Source organism: Mustela lutreola, chromosome 6, assembly GCF_030435805.1.
Source record: "Mustela lutreola isolate mMusLut2 chromosome 6, mMusLut2.pri, whole genome shotgun sequence".
Lineage (NCBI taxonomy): Eukaryota > Metazoa > Chordata > Mammalia > Carnivora > Mustelidae > Mustela > Mustela lutreola.
In genome coordinates, this window is record NC_081295.1 from 41,493,610 (window position 1) to 41,511,697 (window position 18,088).

Genomic DNA, 18,088 nt, shown 5'->3' on the forward strand with positions numbered 1-18,088 from the left:
ATCCTGGGATCATGACCAGAGCTGAAGGCAGGCGCTTAACCAACTGAGCCATCCAGGTGCCCCTGAGGACAGGGATTTTTATCTGGGTTTTTTTTTTTTTTTAATAAAGATTTTGTTTATTTATTTGACAGACAGAGATCACAAGTAGGCAGAGAGGCAGGCAGAGAGAGAGGAGGAATCAGGCTCCCTGCTGAGGAGAGAGCCCGATTCAGGGCTCGATCCTAGCACCCTGGGATCATGACCTGAGCTGAAGGCATAGGTTTTAACCCACTGAGCCACCCAGGTGCCCTTTTATCTGTTTTTTTTTTTTTTTTCCTTTTCACTAATGCATTTCATGTACCTAGAACAGTGCTTAGTACATAATGGGTACTCTTTAAATATTTATTAGATAAGCCAATGTAGTATAATAATTACTGTGAGTTGATGGTAGAGATGGTGAGAAGTGTATGATATGTTTTGAAGATAGATCTGAGAGGATTTGCTGATGGATTGAAAATGGGGTGTGAGAATGAAACTGAACTATTTCCTTACACCAAACACAAAAATAGACTCAAAGTGGATGAAAGACCTTAATGTGAGACAGGAATTCATCAAAATCCTTGAGGAGAACACAGGCAGCAACCTCTTCGACCTCAGCCGAAGCAACTTCTTCCTAGAAACATCGCAAAGGCAAGGGAAGCAGGGGAAAAAAATGGACTATTGGGACTTCTTCAAGATCAAAAGCTTTTGCACAGCAAAGGAAACAGTCAACAAAACCAAAAGATAACTGACAGAATGGGAGAAGATATTCACAAATGACATATCAGATAAAGGGCTAGTATCCAAAATATATAAAGAACTTATCAAACTCAACACGCAAAGAATAATCCAATCAAGAAATGGGCTCAAAATGTGAACAGACATTTCTGATGGCCAATAGACACATGAAAAAATGCTCAACATCACTCAGCATCAGGGAAATATGAATCAAAACCACAATGAGATACTGCCTCACACCAGTCAGAGTGGCTAAAATTAACAAGTCAGGAAACGACAGATGTTGGAGAGGATGCAGAGAAAGGGGAGCCCTCCTATACTGTTGGTGGGAATGCAAGCTGGTGCAGCCACTCTGAAAAACAGCATGGAGGTTCCTCAAAAAGCTGAAAATAGAACTACCTTACGACCTAGCAATGGCTCTACTGGGTATTTACCCTAAAGATACGAATGTAGTGATCCTAAGGGGCATGTGCACCCGAATGTTTATAGCAGCAATGTCCACAATAGCCAAACTATGGAAAGAACCTAGATGTCCATCAACAAATGAATGGATAAAGAAGAAGTGGTGTAAAGATTCAATGGAATACTATGCAGCCATCAAAAGAAATGAAATCTTGCCATTTGCAATGATGTGGATGGAACTAGAGGGTATTGTGCTGAGTGAAATAAGTCAATCAGAGAAAGACAGTTATCATATGATCTCCCTGATATGAGGAATTTGAGAGGCAGAGTGGAGGGTTTGGAAGGTAGGGAAGGAAAAATTGAAACAAGATGGAATCAGGAGGGAGACAAACCATAAGAGACTCTTAATCTCACAAAACAAACTGAGGGTTGCTGGGGGGAGGGGAGGTGTGAGAGGGTGGTTGTGATGTGGACATTGGGGAGGGAATGTGCTATGGTGAGTGCTGTAAAATGTGTAAGCCTGATGATTCACAGACCTGTACCCCTGGGGCAAATAATACATTATATGTTAATAAAAAATAATAAAAAAGAGAATTTCAGAAGTAAAAAAAAAAAAAAAAAAAAAAAAGAAAATGGGGTATGAGAAAAAGACAGGGGTCAAGGATAATGCCAAAGGGCTTGGCCTGAGCTACTGAAAAAATAGTGTTACAATTTGCTGAGATGAGGAAGACCATGAGAGGAGCACCTTTTAAGTGCTTGAATGTTGAGAGTTCAGTTTTGGAGATCAGGTCTGAGACATCTGTTAGACATCAACTACAGACTAAGTCACGTAGGCAGCTTGATATCTGAGCCTAGAGTTCAGGGAGAGGTTTGGACTGGAAGTGCACATTATGAGTCAGCAGCACATTCATGGCTTTTAAAGCTCTATGATGAGATGAGACACCAGGTGAGTGAGTGAATATTGATAGGACGTCCAAGGACAGAGCCCTAGGACAAAACATTGAAGGGTCAGGGAGATAAGGAGGAGCCCTTAAAGGAGGTTGAGAGGTAGAGGTCAGAGAAATGGGATGAAAACCAAGGGGTTGTAGTGCCAAAAAGCCAAGTAAAAAACTGATTTAAGAATTATAAATAAAATTGAATTAAAAGTGAACTTGGATTAAAAAGTGGGCAGTTCTTTGAGAACTGAGATTATCTATCTGATTTAGCAATGTGGAAGTTATTGGTTATCTTGGGTGGTTTGGTACATAAAATGTAAAACTTTATTTTTTTAATGATTTTATTTATCTGAGAGAGAGAGAGAGAGAGAGAGAGATGGAGAGGGAGAGTGGGAGAGAAAGATCATTAGCAGGGGGAGCGATAGAGGGAGAAGCAGACTCCCAACTCCCTACTGAGCAGGGAGCCTGATGTGGGACTTGATCCCAAGTCCCTGGGATCATGACCTGAGCTGAAGGGAGATGCTTAACTGACTGAGCCACCCAGGCACCCAAAACATAAAACTTAAAAAAATTATTTTTTATGAAATTCAGGTTAAAGTCTCTGGACAGATGTTAAGGTTTCACTCATGTTATTTTAGGTAGCTGTTTATTCCTACTGATATTATTGTGTTTTAAGATATAAATCAGTTAAAATAGTTGATTTTAAAATTGATTATATAAGGTATAATATACCTGTGCTTAGATATGATTCAGGAAAAAAAAGGGTCAAAAGGGTCAGTTGGTCTTGTTGAAATTATGATCACCGGTAGTGGTTTTAAGAGGGATTTTGATTAGCATGCTTCTCAGCATTGTCCCTATCCTGGACTGCAGGATAAAGTGCGTAAGATGGGGAAGGTTCCAACCTCATAGTGGGGTAGTATAATTAGGAATTTTAAGGACTGATTTAATGCATTCTATTATCAGTTTTCTAGTATTATATCTTTAAAAGCTTTAAGGCAATAACTTTTTTTTTTTTTTTTTTTAAAGATTTTTATTTATTTATTTGACAGAGAGAAATCACAAGTAGGCAGAGAGGCAGACAGAGAGAGAGAGAGGAGGAAGCAGGCTCCCTGCTGAGCAGAGAGCCCGATGCGGGACTCGATCCCAGGACCCTGAGATCATGACCTGAGCCGAAGGCAGCGGCTTAACCACTGAGCCACCCAGGCGCCCAAGGCAATAACTTTTTAATGTAGTAGTTTAAAACCTTAGTCCTTTTTTAAACAGCAATTTCTTAAAAATTTTAAAATTATTTTTACTTAAAATTTTTTTATTAATTAAGTATGGTTGATATACAGTGTTTTCATAGTTTCAGGTGTACAGTGCAGTGATTTGACTGTTTTGTAAATTAGTGCTCACTAGAATAAATGTAGTTAACCATCTGTCACCATACAATGTTATTACAATATTATTGACTCTATCCTATGCTGTACTTTTCATCTCTGTGACATACTTATTTCGTAACTGGAAGTTTGTACCTCTTAATCCACTTTACCTATTTTGTTCATACTTGCTCCCCAACTTAAGGAGTTTTTTTGGAAGTTCCATTCACTGGTAGTTTTTCTTTTGCTATTCTTTATTCTTTTTTTTTTTTTAAATACTTATTTTTCTATTTTAGAGGGAGGGAGAGAGAGTGCACTTGTGCTCTGGGGAGGAGCAGAAGGGGAGAGAGAAGGAGGGGGAAAGAATCTCAAGCAGACTCCCTGCTGAGCTTGGAGCCCCATATGGGTTTCGATCCTATGACCCCTGATATCATGACCTGAACTGAAACTGAGTTGGATGCTCACCTGACTGGGCCACCCAGGAGCTCCTTTCTTTTGCTATTCTATTTGATTGTCAATTTCTGGAATTTATATTGTCCTTAAAAAATTCTAAGGTGGGGGGCACCTGGGTGGCTCAGTGGGTTAAGCCGCTGCCTTCGGCTCAGGTCATGATCTCAGGGTCCTGGGATCAAGTCCCGCATCGGGCTCTCTGCTCAGCAGAGAGCCTGCTTCGCTCTCACTCTCTCTGCCTGCCTCTCTGCCTACTTGTGATCTCTGTAAAATAAATAAATAAAATATTAAAAAAAGGAATTCTAAGGTGGTACCTTTTAAAAGTGTAGTTTAGATTAAGAATTCTTCATGAACAGTTCCATTTAAAATGTTTTAAGAAAGTGATTTTGAGAATACCTAATTATAGTTTCAACATGGAAATTTTCTTTAATGAAAATTGTTGCCCATCTTAATGTTGTTTAGGAAGATTCTTACCTCTGAAGACAATGTTAGGACCAAGATATGATAGTCAAGTTGCTGAAGAAAATCGGTTCCATCCCAGTATGCTCTCAAATTATCTAAAGAGTCTGAAGGTAAGAAACAAAACATTTTGGATATTGTTTTAGTATGTTTTTATCCCTTTCTTGTTCTTCAGGTGGCTTTAAAAAAAAACTTCTTATTTTGAAATAATTTATTGACCAAAAGGAAGTTGCAAAAATTTTGCATAGAATTCTGTGAACCCGCCTCCCAGCTTTTCCTAATGGTGTTCCCAATGGTAACATCTTATATAATTGTAGTACAATATCAAAGCAGGAAATTGACATTTGTACAGTACTTTTGAATTGATTACAGACCTTGTTTAGTTTTTACCAATTTTTATATTCATTTGTGTGTATGTGTGTATAGTTCTCTGCAGTTTGATCCAATGTACAGATTCGTGGTATTAGTTACAGAACTTTTTCATCTCCACAAAGGAACTCTCTCATGCTACCCCCTTATAGTCAAATTTTACCCCACCCCCCATTCCTGTACACTGGCACCTGCTAATCTGTTTTCCATCTCTGTAGCTTTGTCGAGAATGTTATATAAATGGAATAAAATAGTATGTGGCCTTTTGGGATTGGCTTTTTTCACTAACCATAATGCCCTTGAGGTCCATCCAAATTGTATGTTTCAACAAAAAGTTTGTTCCTTTTAATTGTTGAATATTATTCACTTGTTTAGATGTATCAGATTTTATTAAACTCTTCTCCCACTGAGTTATTTGAGTTATATTGAGTTATTTGAGTTATCTGCAGTTGTGGGGTGTTGCACACAGTTATGTGAACATTCATGTACAGTTGCCATTTTTCTGGGATAAATATTTAGAGTATGATGGCTGTGTGCATACCTAATTTTACAAGAAAAGGCCAAACTATTTTCCTAAATGAAACTTCATTATTTTTTATATTATTCTGACATAATACTGATTAAATTAGCTTCCTAGGGCTCTTGTAACAAATTACCACAAACTGGGTGACTTAAAACAGACATTTATCCTCTCACAGTTCTGGACACTGGAAGTTCTAAATCAAGGTGCAGGAAAGGATTCCTTTTGGAGGCTTGGAGGGAGAATCTTTTCCATTCACTCTTTTCTGCTAGCTTCTGGTTAATGCCAGTGATCGTTGGCATTCCTTGGCTTGTAGCTCTGTGGGTCATTGCTCTTGTTGACATCTCCTGTGTGTGTCTGTCCAAATTTCTGTTTTTTAAGGGCTCCCTAATCCAGCGTGATCTCCTCTTAAATTGATTATATTTATAAAGACTCTATAGCCCTATTTCTCAATAATATCACATTCACAGGTACTGGGAGTTAGGATTAGAACATATTTTATTAGGGGACATAATTCAACTTGTTACTGTTTGTACTCTTCTGTTTTAGTACATTAATCCAATATTGCTACTCATTATGTGCAAGGGTTTCTATTGTGGGATAGAAAAATTGTCACTTAGATTTTGAAAACTATATTTTGATATATGAGATTTACTTTACCTTGAAAACCATATTTTGATATATGAGATTTGAAATATGAGATATTTGAGATTTACTCATCCCTTTTCTTGGTATAGTTTTTGAGTCTTTGTTTATATTTTTTGTAAACTTTTAACTTTTATTTTCGTTATCAATAATGACTTTGAAAGTCTTAGTTAACGTTTATAGAGCATTAAATATTTCCTGGTTGGTATGGTAAGAGTTTGGGCTTAGAAGCCACATCCTGGTTTTGATTTCCATTTTGCCACTTATAGCTCTGTTGGGCAAGTTACATAATCTCTTCCTGATTCAATTTCCTCATCTGTAAATAAAATTAGTGCATATAAAGCTTATAGTATAGAGCTTGGCACAGAGCAATCCCTTTATTGAATCGCACGATAATTCCATGAAATAGGTACTCTTATTATCCTTACTTCATGGGTTGGACTATAATGAAAAATAAATATGTATGTGTAGTATATGTATGTGTATATGTGTATGCAGATACATTAACACACAATCACATTATCCATACAGACACACAACAGACAAGCACATACATACATACTTATATATGGGGCTCCAGGCAGTTAAGTCATACAGTACAGTTTCTCCATTTCCTTGGCTAAAGTGTTTCTATGTATTTAGAAAACTCGTATATTCTTGTCCATCTCCACTTTTGATCCATATCTTATTTTGGATCCGGATACAAACAACATGGGTTCTAATTCTAACTCTCTGAGAAGCTGTATTAATGAGATCTAACTCTGTGTTTGACAATACATGTCCTCTGAAGGAATGAAGATAACTGCAGAAGCTGTGTGGGAAGAGAAGTAGGCCCAGGGGTGGCAGATTGTAGAAAATGCGCTAAGAAATACATTTCCTGTAAGAGCTCACATGATGGGTAGACCTAGCTGTCATCTGCACTTAATCTAAGGAATCTGGAGAAATCAGTGGAACACATGTGGTAGCTAGTTAATATTTTGGAGACAAACAATTTTGTTAGCTTTGTCAGTTTTGTTGTACATGAAATATAAATGTCTTTGCCTTTTTTTCCCCCCTAAAAGTGGAGTCAAATCATTATGTAAACCAGTCTCCTTCAGGCACATCCAACACTAGGTACTCAATAAAAGTGATAATAAAAGAGAGACAAATAACAATTTTAAAATTGCAGATTGTTTCCCTTGTCATTCTTCCCAGAGAATATGTGCTTCAGACTGAGGCAGAGGATGTGTGAGTTAACTTCTTTTACGTGGCTCAGTTCCAGTGTGCGTATCTTAGTGAGACTCTCTTATTAGTCTGAATGTGATTCTAGTTGTTAAAGATTTTTTAAGCTACTTGGTCCCTGATCACAAGCCAACTACATTAGTTAATGCCCAACAGAAGAAATAATGATTTTTTTTTCCAATGCAGGAAGAAAAACTGACTGAGAGATGGGATTAAATCTTCAATGAGATGCACAGTTATGGCCTTATGTACTGTTCTTTACTGATGATTTAAGGGATTTATAAGAAAATTTTGACTGTACATACTTTTTGCCTTATATAATACTCACGTTAGAATTTAACTGCCTAGTATGTGATACAGTGATAGCTGCTTGGAATACTGGTTGATGTGTGCTTGGGGGTTGGGGTGTATTTCACATACATGCTACTCTTGCTGTATCCTCTTGTCTAATGAATTATAGGTTGGGGGGGACAGACTTAGAAAACTGCATCCATGTCTGCATTTATAGGTAGACTTCTGTGATGTTGAAGTGGACTACGTTTTGCTTATGTTCTAGTTCTCTCATCGGTTTGAGGTTTAATTTATTTCATTTAGTGCCTTCTAAGTTCTAGTACCTTGAATAAGACTTGAGTAAGTGATGCTTTTGTTATCAGTAGTTCATTAGTTGAGTGAACATAAAATCTCCCTCAGTGTAAGTGGATGAACTGGAGTATTGCCATTTAATCAGTTTGTTTTGGAACAAATTCAGTTACTAGTAAATCTGCTTTTTTCTCTTTTTCTTCTTTCTCTTTTTTTTTTTTAAGGTTAAAATGGGCTTGTTAGTAGATTTGACAAATACTTCGAGGTTCTATGACAGAAATGACATAGAAAAAGAAGGGATCAAATATATAAAACTTCAATGTAAAGGGTAAGTCATGTATTAAGATTCTTTAATATTGAAACATTTTGCTGAAATTTGCAATTTCTTCTTAAAAAAATGTTTCCATATTACTAGACACGGCGAGTGCCCTACAACTGAGAATACTGAGACATTCATTCGTCTCTGTGAGCGGTTTAATGAAAGAAACCCACCTGAACTTATAGGTATGTCTGGCTTTACTTTACCACTGTTTAAATATTTTATTTTGTGTTTGGGTTTCCATTTTCTTTTTAGCAGGTGAGGTGATAGAAAGTTCTTTTTTTTCTTTTTAAAGTAATCACTGGGCGCCTGGGTGGCTCAGTGGGTTAAGCCGCTGCCTTCGGCTCGGGTTGTGATCTCAGGGTCCTGGGATTGAGTCCCGCATCGGGCTCTCTGCTCAGCAGGGAGCCTGATTCCCTCTCTCTCTCTCTGCCTGCCTCTCCATCTACTTGTGATTTCTCTCTGTCAAATAAATAAATAAAATCTTAAAAAAAAATAATCACTAAGAAAAATGATTTAAAAAAAAAAAAAGATTTATTTATTTATTTATTTGACAGAGACCACAAGTAGGCAGAGAGGCAGGCAGAGAGAGAGGAGGAAGCAGGCTCCCTGCTTGAGCAGAGAGCCTGATGTGGGACTCGATCCCAGGACCCTGGGATCATGACCTGAGCTGAAGGCAGAGTCTTTAACCCACTGAGCCACCCAGGTGCCTAAGAAAAGTGATTAATTAGAGCAATAGACCTAAACTTTTGTGAACAATGAAATGTATTTTTGTAATTTTTATATTTTTCAAGCTAAAGCCCTAATTGCCCCTCTTTATGTATACCACTGGGAAACTTTACCTTAAACACTTCATTTTTTTAAAAAATAATTTTGCATTTTATACCTTACATATTGTAAAACTATTTTCACTCAGGATTATATTTCTGAGAGAGACCCATGATGATGTATGTAACTGTGGTTCATTTTTTGCTATTATAGTGTTCCATCACGAATACCCTCTAGTTTATCCATTCTCCTGTTGATGGACAACAGTTTCAGGAGATATTTATTGATTGCTGCTCCTTGCAAGGTGCAGGCTCTTGGAACACATCAGTGGAGAAAATGGAAAAAAAATCTCTGCTCTCCTGGAGCTTATATTTTAGTGTGGACTAGAAGTAGGGGGGAGGGGATGTGGGAGGAAGGCAGGCAATAAACAATAAATATACTAAATAGGTAAAATGAAAAAACCTGACAGTTACTTAAGATGACATTTCACTTGTTTTCCATTTGTTTTTTTCTATTATAAACAGTGCTACTAGGACTGGTCTAGAATTTTTAAGGTTTGAATTTTAGCTTTGATTCTTTGTTCTTTCTGATATTTATATTGACATATGGTTTGAATTGAGGACCTAATTTAAATGTTTTCTGTATAACCAACCATTTGTTTTAGCATAGCTTATTGAATAGTTTTTTATTTTGTGATTTCTTCTTTACGTTTTAAGCAGTTAATATTTTCCCTATTCAGAGAATTAACTGGAAAACTATTATGAATAGTAAGAAAATTCAGGGGATATATTTGAACAAAGATAAAAAAGAAAACATCAGCAACTTTCTTGTAAATAAACAGTAAATAGGAAGTAAGAGGATAGTCTTACTAATCTTAATGATAATACTGGTTAACATTTATGGAGCATTTCCTCTGTACTAGTCACTCTGTAAACCATTTTACATTCATTATCTCATTTCATTCCTTTTTTTTTTTTTTATCTCATTTCATTCATTCTTAAAACAATCCTCTTACATAGACTTTATCGCTGCCCCCATTTTATAATGAGTAACTGAAGCTTGGAAAGATTAAGTGACTTGCTCAACGTCATTCACACAGTTTGTAATGGTTAGAGTTTAGATTATATCCTAAGCAATCTTATTTGTAAGTTCACACTCTAAGCCACTTTTCTTTTCTGTAACAGAAGTACAGGATACCAAGGAATAAAGTTTATTAAGAAGTGTAGGAGATCTTTTTGAAGAAAATATACTTGAATATTAAAAGATTTGAAGAAATGGGAGATATTTATTCCCAAATTAATTTCAATTTTTAGCATAATTCTAAGCAAAACCCCAGTGAGACTTTGGAAGAGTTATTATGAAGTTAATTTATTTTATTTGTGAAATTTACTGTCTCCACATACTTAACATATATTGAACACAGAAAAAAATTGTTTGGCAAATGAAACAGGTGATATTATCAGTAAGGAAATTTTGAAAAACAGAAATAATGAGGGGATTGTCCTTACCAGTTATTAAAGCATAGAGTGTAGTAATGGAAAGTACAGTAGTTTTCTGGTGATAGAGGAGATTTTTTCCAAATCGTAGCAGGAAGTTCTGATTATTTAATAAACATTAGTCCACTATTTAATAACATGTATTTTAGATGGATTAAATATTTTTTTTTAAATATTTTATTTATTTATTTGACAGAGAGAGAGAGATCACAAGCAGGCAGAGAGGCAGGCAGAGAGAGAGGGGGAAGCAGGCTCGCCGCCGAGCAGAGAGCCCGATGCGGGGCTCGATCCCAGGACTCTGGGATCATGACCCGAGCCGAAGGCAGAGGCTTTAACCCACTGAGCCACCCAGGCGCCCCAAGGATTAAATATTTTTAAAAGGACCCATAAGCATATAGGAGAAAATATAGGTCAGTATTTACATAATTCTAGAGTGAGCTAGGATATTTCAGTTACATTACCAAAGGCAGAATCCATAAATATTTCTTTAAGAGTATCTTGGACTGCTTGCATCAGAATGACCTGAGGATGCTTATTAGAAATGTTTGTTTTAGGGCCTCGTCCTGGACCTACATAATCAAAAACTCTGGGGTTGAAGCCTAGAAATCCAATTTTTTTTTTCTTTTTTTTTAAACAAGGATCTTAGGTGACTTTTTACTCACACTTAAATTTGAGAGCTGCTATCAAAAATTAAAATATGTTCTCTATCAGTGATAATTGTTCCTGCTGCTATTAATGAGTGCTTTTTCTTTGCCTGGGAGACATGATGGGAAACGATGAATGAAGGAATGAATGAATATAATCCTCATAACAACTGTATAGTATGGGGTGTTATCGCCCTTTTTACAGATAAAAAAACTAAGTCTCAGAGAAATTAGTTTGCCCATGGTCACACATCTAATAAGGATTTAAGCCAGGTTTTCAATCCAGTTTCTGACTTCAAAGTTCAGATCTCTAAGTTGTTGCTTCCTTGGTGTCTAGATTAACTCATGAAAATGTAAAAGAATTTCTGAACTATAAAACATAACAAACAGAGCAAAAGGATTATTTGAAATTTGGACAAATATTTGAAGCATATGACTGGTTAAAAATATATACAAAGAGGGGCACCTGGGTGGCTCAATTGGTTAGCGTCTCTTGATTTCGGCTCAGGTCATAATCTTGGGGCTGTGAGATCGAGCCATGCGTCTGGTTCAGCACTCAGCAAAGAGTCTACTTTTCTCTCTCCCTCCCCCTGCTTGCTCCCTTTTTCTCTCTCTTAAATCTATCAATAAATAAAATCATAAAAAATACATGTACAAAGAGATTTTATGATCCAACTGGCAAAATAATGAAATACAATGACTTATAAAAAATATATAAGAAATATATAAAAAGTAAAATATAAATAACCAAGAAACATGAAAACAATTTTTCATTTGTTAATTAGAGATGCAGTTAAAATATAGTTGTTATTTCCCCCTTCAAATTGGAAAGATTTAAAAAATTATAATGTCAAGGATTGGATACATTGGGTGCGCTCATACATTGTTAATTAGAGTGTTAATTGGTACTACTTCTCTGGAGGGACAATATGGTGATAGTTTTCAAGGTCTTCCTAAGTGTTTATATACTTTGACTTATGAATACTACATCTAAGACTTCATTTTAAGGAAGTAGAGATGGACATAAAGATTTATGTGGAAGGAATTTCAGCACAGCTTCACTTGTAATAAAAACTGGGAATAGTTTACATATCTGATAAAGCAGGTCTTTTATAGAGTATGTAACTATATTTAACAGAAGAACAATAACAAAGGAATATATGCCATACAGTATTGTGATGTGTATTTGTATAGGTATTTACACATTCACGAGAATACATGTAACAAGTACACACATATATGCATATATTTAGATGTGTAAAAGATATGCAGCCTAAATTATCATTGTGGCCTTCATTTGGGTGACAGCTGTTTTCTCATTTGAGAGAAATCATTGTATGGGTAGATGCTAAATGTATTTGAAGAATTCAGAGGAAGGCAATAAGTCTTAACATTCAGGAACAGATGTCTGGTTTTAGAAAGATTAGTATTTCCAGGTTTAGGAAAAGAAGTTGACCCTTGTTATAAATTGTCCAGTTGTATTGTTGGAGTTATTTTTATATAGTTGACGTATTTAAATCAGTTGCAGTCAACATTTATTCTTAATGTCCAAAGTGCTCCAATTTGGAGCAGTGGGAGCAATGGGAGTCCCTTCAAGTTGGTTTGATTTCACCCATTAGTCTTTGATGCTTTCCTTGTTTTCTGGCACATGATGTTTTCCAGACCTGGGAATCAGTTATATCTCTAAGGAGATTGGTTCCTTTTAGTGGTTTCTATTTAGAAAATAATATTTAGAGATAACCTAGGTGTCAGAGACCATTCCGTAATTAAACACATTAGCATTTCTGCAGTTAAACATATGAATATTCATATATACTAAGTGGGAAAAATAGACTATAAATAAATGCCACATTAGTTCAGGTCAGGTTTTGTCCTCAAATTATTTACCAAGAACCTTAATCTTTTTAGAGCATTTAAAAAAAATTATAATTACAAGTAAGAGATTATGGAACTATAGTGCATTTGTTTGCATGTGCCAAAGTAACTGTCTTGAGAATAAGAATTTTGTGGGGGCGGCTGGATAGCTCAGTGGGTTAACACTCTGCTTTCAGCTCAGGTCATGGTCTCAGGGTCCTGGGATCAAGCCCCACATTGGGCTCTCTGCTCAGTGGGGAGCCTGCTTCCCCCTCTCTCTCTGCCTTCTTGTGATTTCTGTCAAAGAAATAAATAAATAAAAATAAATAAACAATAAATATAATAATAAATAATAAATATAAAATAATAAATAAATATAAATATAAATAAATATAATGAAAAAATCTTTAAAAAAGAATTTTATGGACTGGAGAAATTAAAAAAAAATCTATGTTAAAAGAGAAACAGCTGATTTCTTGGTAAATGATAGACTATATAATAGATATATAACTGATGCCTGTAGTTAATTTGGGTGTTTCCAATTATAAATATTGTAACTGATTTGTGACTATGTATTTTCATGAGTAGCATATGTTATTTTGGTAAAAAACTTTAATAAAAATAAGATAACTTGGCATATAATAAGTTCTTAATAATTGTTAGTTTTCTTTTTCTGTTCTTATTTTTGTTCCTTTAGTCCAGGGTGTTTCAACATCAGTACTATTGATATGCTTCAACTAAGCTTTTATAAATCACCTCTTCCTGGTTTTTATTTATATATCCAGGATGTATGTTAATATTGTTATAGCTCATCTTTCTCTCCTTTGCTGGGAGATTGTTTCTTCTCTCTCTCTTTTTTTTTTTTTTTGGAAAGACTTTATTTTTAAGTAATCACTGTAGTGAACATGGAGCTTGAACTTACAACCCCAAGATCAAGAGTTGCATGCCCTACATACTAAGCCAGCCAGGTGCCCACCTCTCTTGCTTCATTTGATTTGATTTTTAAAGAACTGTGGTTTTCCCTTAATATATATATTAATGTTAATATGTATATTAGTGTTAATATTTTTTGACATGTTGAGGGCAGCTGGGTGGCTTAGTTGTTGAGTGTCTGCCTTTGACTCAGGTCATGATCTCAGGGTCCTGGGATTGAGCCCCGCATCGGGCTCCCTGCTCAGTGGGGAGCTAGCTTCTCCCTCTCTCACTCCCCCTTCTTGTGTTCCCTCTCTGGCTGTCTCTCTCTCTCTGTCAAATAAATAAATAAATAAATAAACAAACAAATAAATAAATAGCATCTTAAAAAATATTTTTTGACATGCTATATAAATTTATTTTATTGTATTAGCTTACCTAGAAAATGAATTTTTCTAGATACATTTTCAAATTTGAATAAGAAGTTGACTTAAAATAGTTAATAGTGAGAAAAAAAATAGCTAATAGTGAGCTAATCTTTAGATACAAACTCTGCTTTACTTGCCACTAGATGGACCCATTCTCATAATGAACTGAGGAAAACTGAAAAATGTTCTTTTTTAATATTGAAGACCTGTTATACTAAACTTCTAGTTAATGGATTTTTTTTTTTAAACAACAAATACATGATCTTCCAAATTTTTCTGTAGAGATTTGCTTTCATGAAGTTTTTATAGCTATATCTTAGTTTAAAACTCCAGTCATCTATTAGTGGTTTAAAGTATAATAAGACTAAAATTTTATGTATTTGTATAACAAGGAATATTAAAAGAGCTGTGGTACTTTCTTACTTTATATTTCATCACATGGCTTAATCACTTCATTAGCAATTATTCTTACATTTTCTATTCATAAAAATATCTTGCTAGAGTTAAAGTTAGAATGAAAAACAGTAGTGGTTTAGGTGAGAAACATTTTTACCTTAGAATATTTTTTGCTTAAAATGGTCTGAAATATAAAGCAGAAGGAAAATTTACATGTTTGGTTTAGATTCATGTTGTGTAAAAATGTTTGTTTATAGCTAACTTTGTAATTTTTGAGGCCCCTTTCCTTAAAAAGCAATGGAGATAATGGAATTTATAGTTTCATGATTACAGTCGTTTATTTCTTTTTTTTTCTAAATAGTTTGCATTTTTAAAGATTTTATGTATTTATTTGACAGAGAGAAATCACAAGTAGATGGAGAGGCAGGCAGAGAGAGAGAGAGAGAGGGAAGCAGGCTCCCTGCTGAGCAGAGAGCCCGATGTGGGACTCGATCCCAGGACCCTGAGATCATGACCCGAGCCGAAGGCAGCAGCTTAACCCACTGAGCTACCCAGGCGCCCCTACAGTCGTTTATTTCTAAGGGGTATTTTTCCTGTTCAAGGTTGAGCTGTTTTTATCTCTTTAGAAACTTATTTCAGTTGTATCCTTGTTATTCAATTATTGTCAACCTCTGTGACTTAACCAGCTTCTTCTCAGACTGTAAACATAGGAAACATATCTAAGCCTCTTATATTAAATGATACCCCCCAAATCCCACACCTTTCTTCTTGTTTTATATTTCCCCTTCTGCTTCCCAGCTGAATTTTTGAAAGATGGATACTTGAATTCACTTATTCCCATTCACTACATTGCAATCTGGAGTCCTCCCTGTGCACTCTTACACAAATAGTGACTTTCACTTCTAATTGTGACATTTAAACAGTTGAACAGTCATGTCTTGAAACTTTTTTTTTTTTGTTGTTGTTGTTGTTGTATGTGACTCCATGTTCTCTTTTTTTTCTTGACCCCATGGCTTTTATTCTTGGTCTTTTTTATAAATAAGTTTTCCCCCCTTACTTATTCTTGAAAGGTTGGTTTTCTTCAGATTTCATTATTAATTTTCATCTCTTAATTTTTATATACCCATTCTTAGTGATCTTATCTGTACCACAGCCTTCTTTCCTAGGTCAATAGATGTTGATTATTCTTTAATTTGCAGCTCTAGACAGCTCTCCACCTCTCTGTGAAGCTCTTTGCTACTTTTTTCCCAAATACTTTGAAGTCCTAGAAGAACCTTAAACTCATCATCACCAACTGTACTCATTACCATGCCTATAAGACTGATGTAACTAACTCCTGTACTTCCTGAGCTAGTAAATGTTGCCACTGCCTACTTAACCACATCGAAACCAGAGACTCCTTGTACGTCTTTTCTCTCTATGTTGCTGGTCATTCACCCCTCATATTGGAGATTCTGCCTTAAATGTCTCTTTAGTCTGCCTCCCCTCATTATCGCTAACATTATGTCCCTTGACACTCAAGACCCTTATCTCACATCTAAATTACTGTGATGGCTTCCTTACTGTTTTTCTTGCCTTCGTTGTTGCTTCTTCTGTGTCTTCAGTTGAACTGCCATTGGAGTGAGTTATTTATTTATTTATTCTTTAAACATTTATTTAGTATGTATGTAAGTGTGTATGTATGTATGTAAGTAATCTCTACACCCAGCATGGGGCTCAAACCCACAACCTTGATTGAGATCAAGAGTTGCATGCTTTTCTGACTGAGCCAGCCAGGTGCCCCTGGAGTGTTTTTTTTAAAAAAACTTAAAACTTATTGCCATGCTTAAAATTTTTTAATATCTCTCCATTGCCCATATACTGTCTTTAGTATGGTACATAGTTTTCTTCAGGATATTGTCCTTCTCACTGCCTCCCAACTGCATTTGGTATTCCTTTCTTATTATACTCCATGTTATAGCCATTCTGATTCATTTATAGTTTTGCCATATGTGGTGTTTTGATTCATGCATATTTTTGTTTGCACAGATTGCTCCTGTGTGTAGTTCCTTTATGTCCTTGTTAATTGGGTGTTGCTCATTGACTAAGGTTTTTATTCTAAATATTAATGATTATTTAGTATGAATGTAGAAAATAGGTGATTTGGTGTAGTTGATGATAACTCTATGATACTGGTTTCAAATTTTTTTTTTAAAGTAGCAAAAACCTTTTTTGGAAAGAAATCTTACCGTGTTACAGAAATGACATGAAAATGATACTTTTATTTGTATATCTTTAAAAATGTATAAAAAATAAAAATGTACCAAAGTTACATCTTTGATAAAGTCAGTTGTTAAAAACAAGTGTTTTGGAATATGTTTTTTTTTTTTTTTAATTTTTTTTATTTTTTAAAGATTTTATTTATTTACTTGAGAGAGAGACAGTGAGAGAGAGCATGAATGAGGAGAAGGTCAGAGAGAGAAGCAGACTCCCCATGGAGCTGGGAGTCCGATGCGGGACTCCATCCCGGGACTCCAGGATCATGACCTGAGCCGAAGGCAGTCGTCCAACCAACTGAGCCACCCAGGTGTCCCTGGAATATGTTTTTAATGCCTATTGCAGACTTACATCAGCATCTCACTTTAACTTCTAGGTTTGTTGTTGTTGTTTTTTTTTTTTAAAGAATTTATTTTATTTATTTATATGAGAGAGAGCACAAGCAGGGAGAGAGGAAAAGGGAGAGGTAGAAGCAGACTTCCCACTGAGCAGAGAGCCTGACATGGGACTCCATCCCAGGACCCCAAGTTTATGACCTGAGCCGAAGGCAGATGCTTAACTGACTGAACCACTCCGGTGCCCCTCACTTTATTAACTGGATTTAAAAACAGTTATCATTATTGAGGTATATAATGAGCTGCATTCATTTAAAATGTACAGTTTAATGATGTAGATACCCATGAAACTACAACCAAGGTTCAGAGCATTTGCATCTTATGCCCCTTTGTGTTCAGCCTCTCTTCAAACTTTAGTTACAGATTAGGCAATCACTTCCTACATTCTGTCACTATAGATTAATTTGGATTTTTTAGAAGTTGTTTTAATTGAAATATATTTGACATATGACATTGTGGAAATTTAAGGTGTACAATATGTTAATTTGATATATTTATATATTGTAATATGGTTGCCATTGTAGCAATAATTAGCACCTCTATCATGTTACATAATTTTTTTTTTAGGGGTTGGAATAATTAAGTTGTTTCTTCTCAGGTTTGATGAGCATAATACAATATTGTTTATATTCACTATGCTGTGCATTAAATCTCTGGCTCTTACTACTCATTGCAAATTTGTTTTAATTAATTAATTTAAATTTGTTTACATTTAAATAACTCTGTCTTTTACCTCCTTCCTGCCCCCATTTCCTGGTAACTACTGTTTTAGTCTTCTGATTTTATGAGTTTGTCTTTTTTTATTTTCACATATAAGTAATATCATACTGTACTTGTCTTTTGCTGTCTGATGTATCTCCCTTATTTAGCATAATATGTCAAGGTTCATCTGTGTTGTTGTAAATGGCAGAATGTTCTTCCTTCTG

The 18,088-nt window shown here is 35.4% G+C and overlaps 1 protein-coding gene across 1 annotated transcript in view; it reads left to right on the top strand.

Annotated features, from left to right (window-relative positions):
* RNGTT (RNA guanylyltransferase and 5'-phosphatase) overlaps nt 1–18,088 on the top strand; it is a 342,236-nt gene that overhangs the window by 5,520 nt on the left and 318,628 nt on the right. The window contains exons 2-4 of the mRNA XM_059177113.1: nt 4,364–4,473; nt 7,919–8,022; nt 8,110–8,198. Coding sequence (XP_059033096.1) covers nt 4,364–4,473; nt 7,919–8,022; nt 8,110–8,198 — 303 coding nt within the window. The remainder of the gene's footprint in view (nt 1–4,363; nt 4,474–7,918; nt 8,023–8,109; nt 8,199–18,088) is intronic.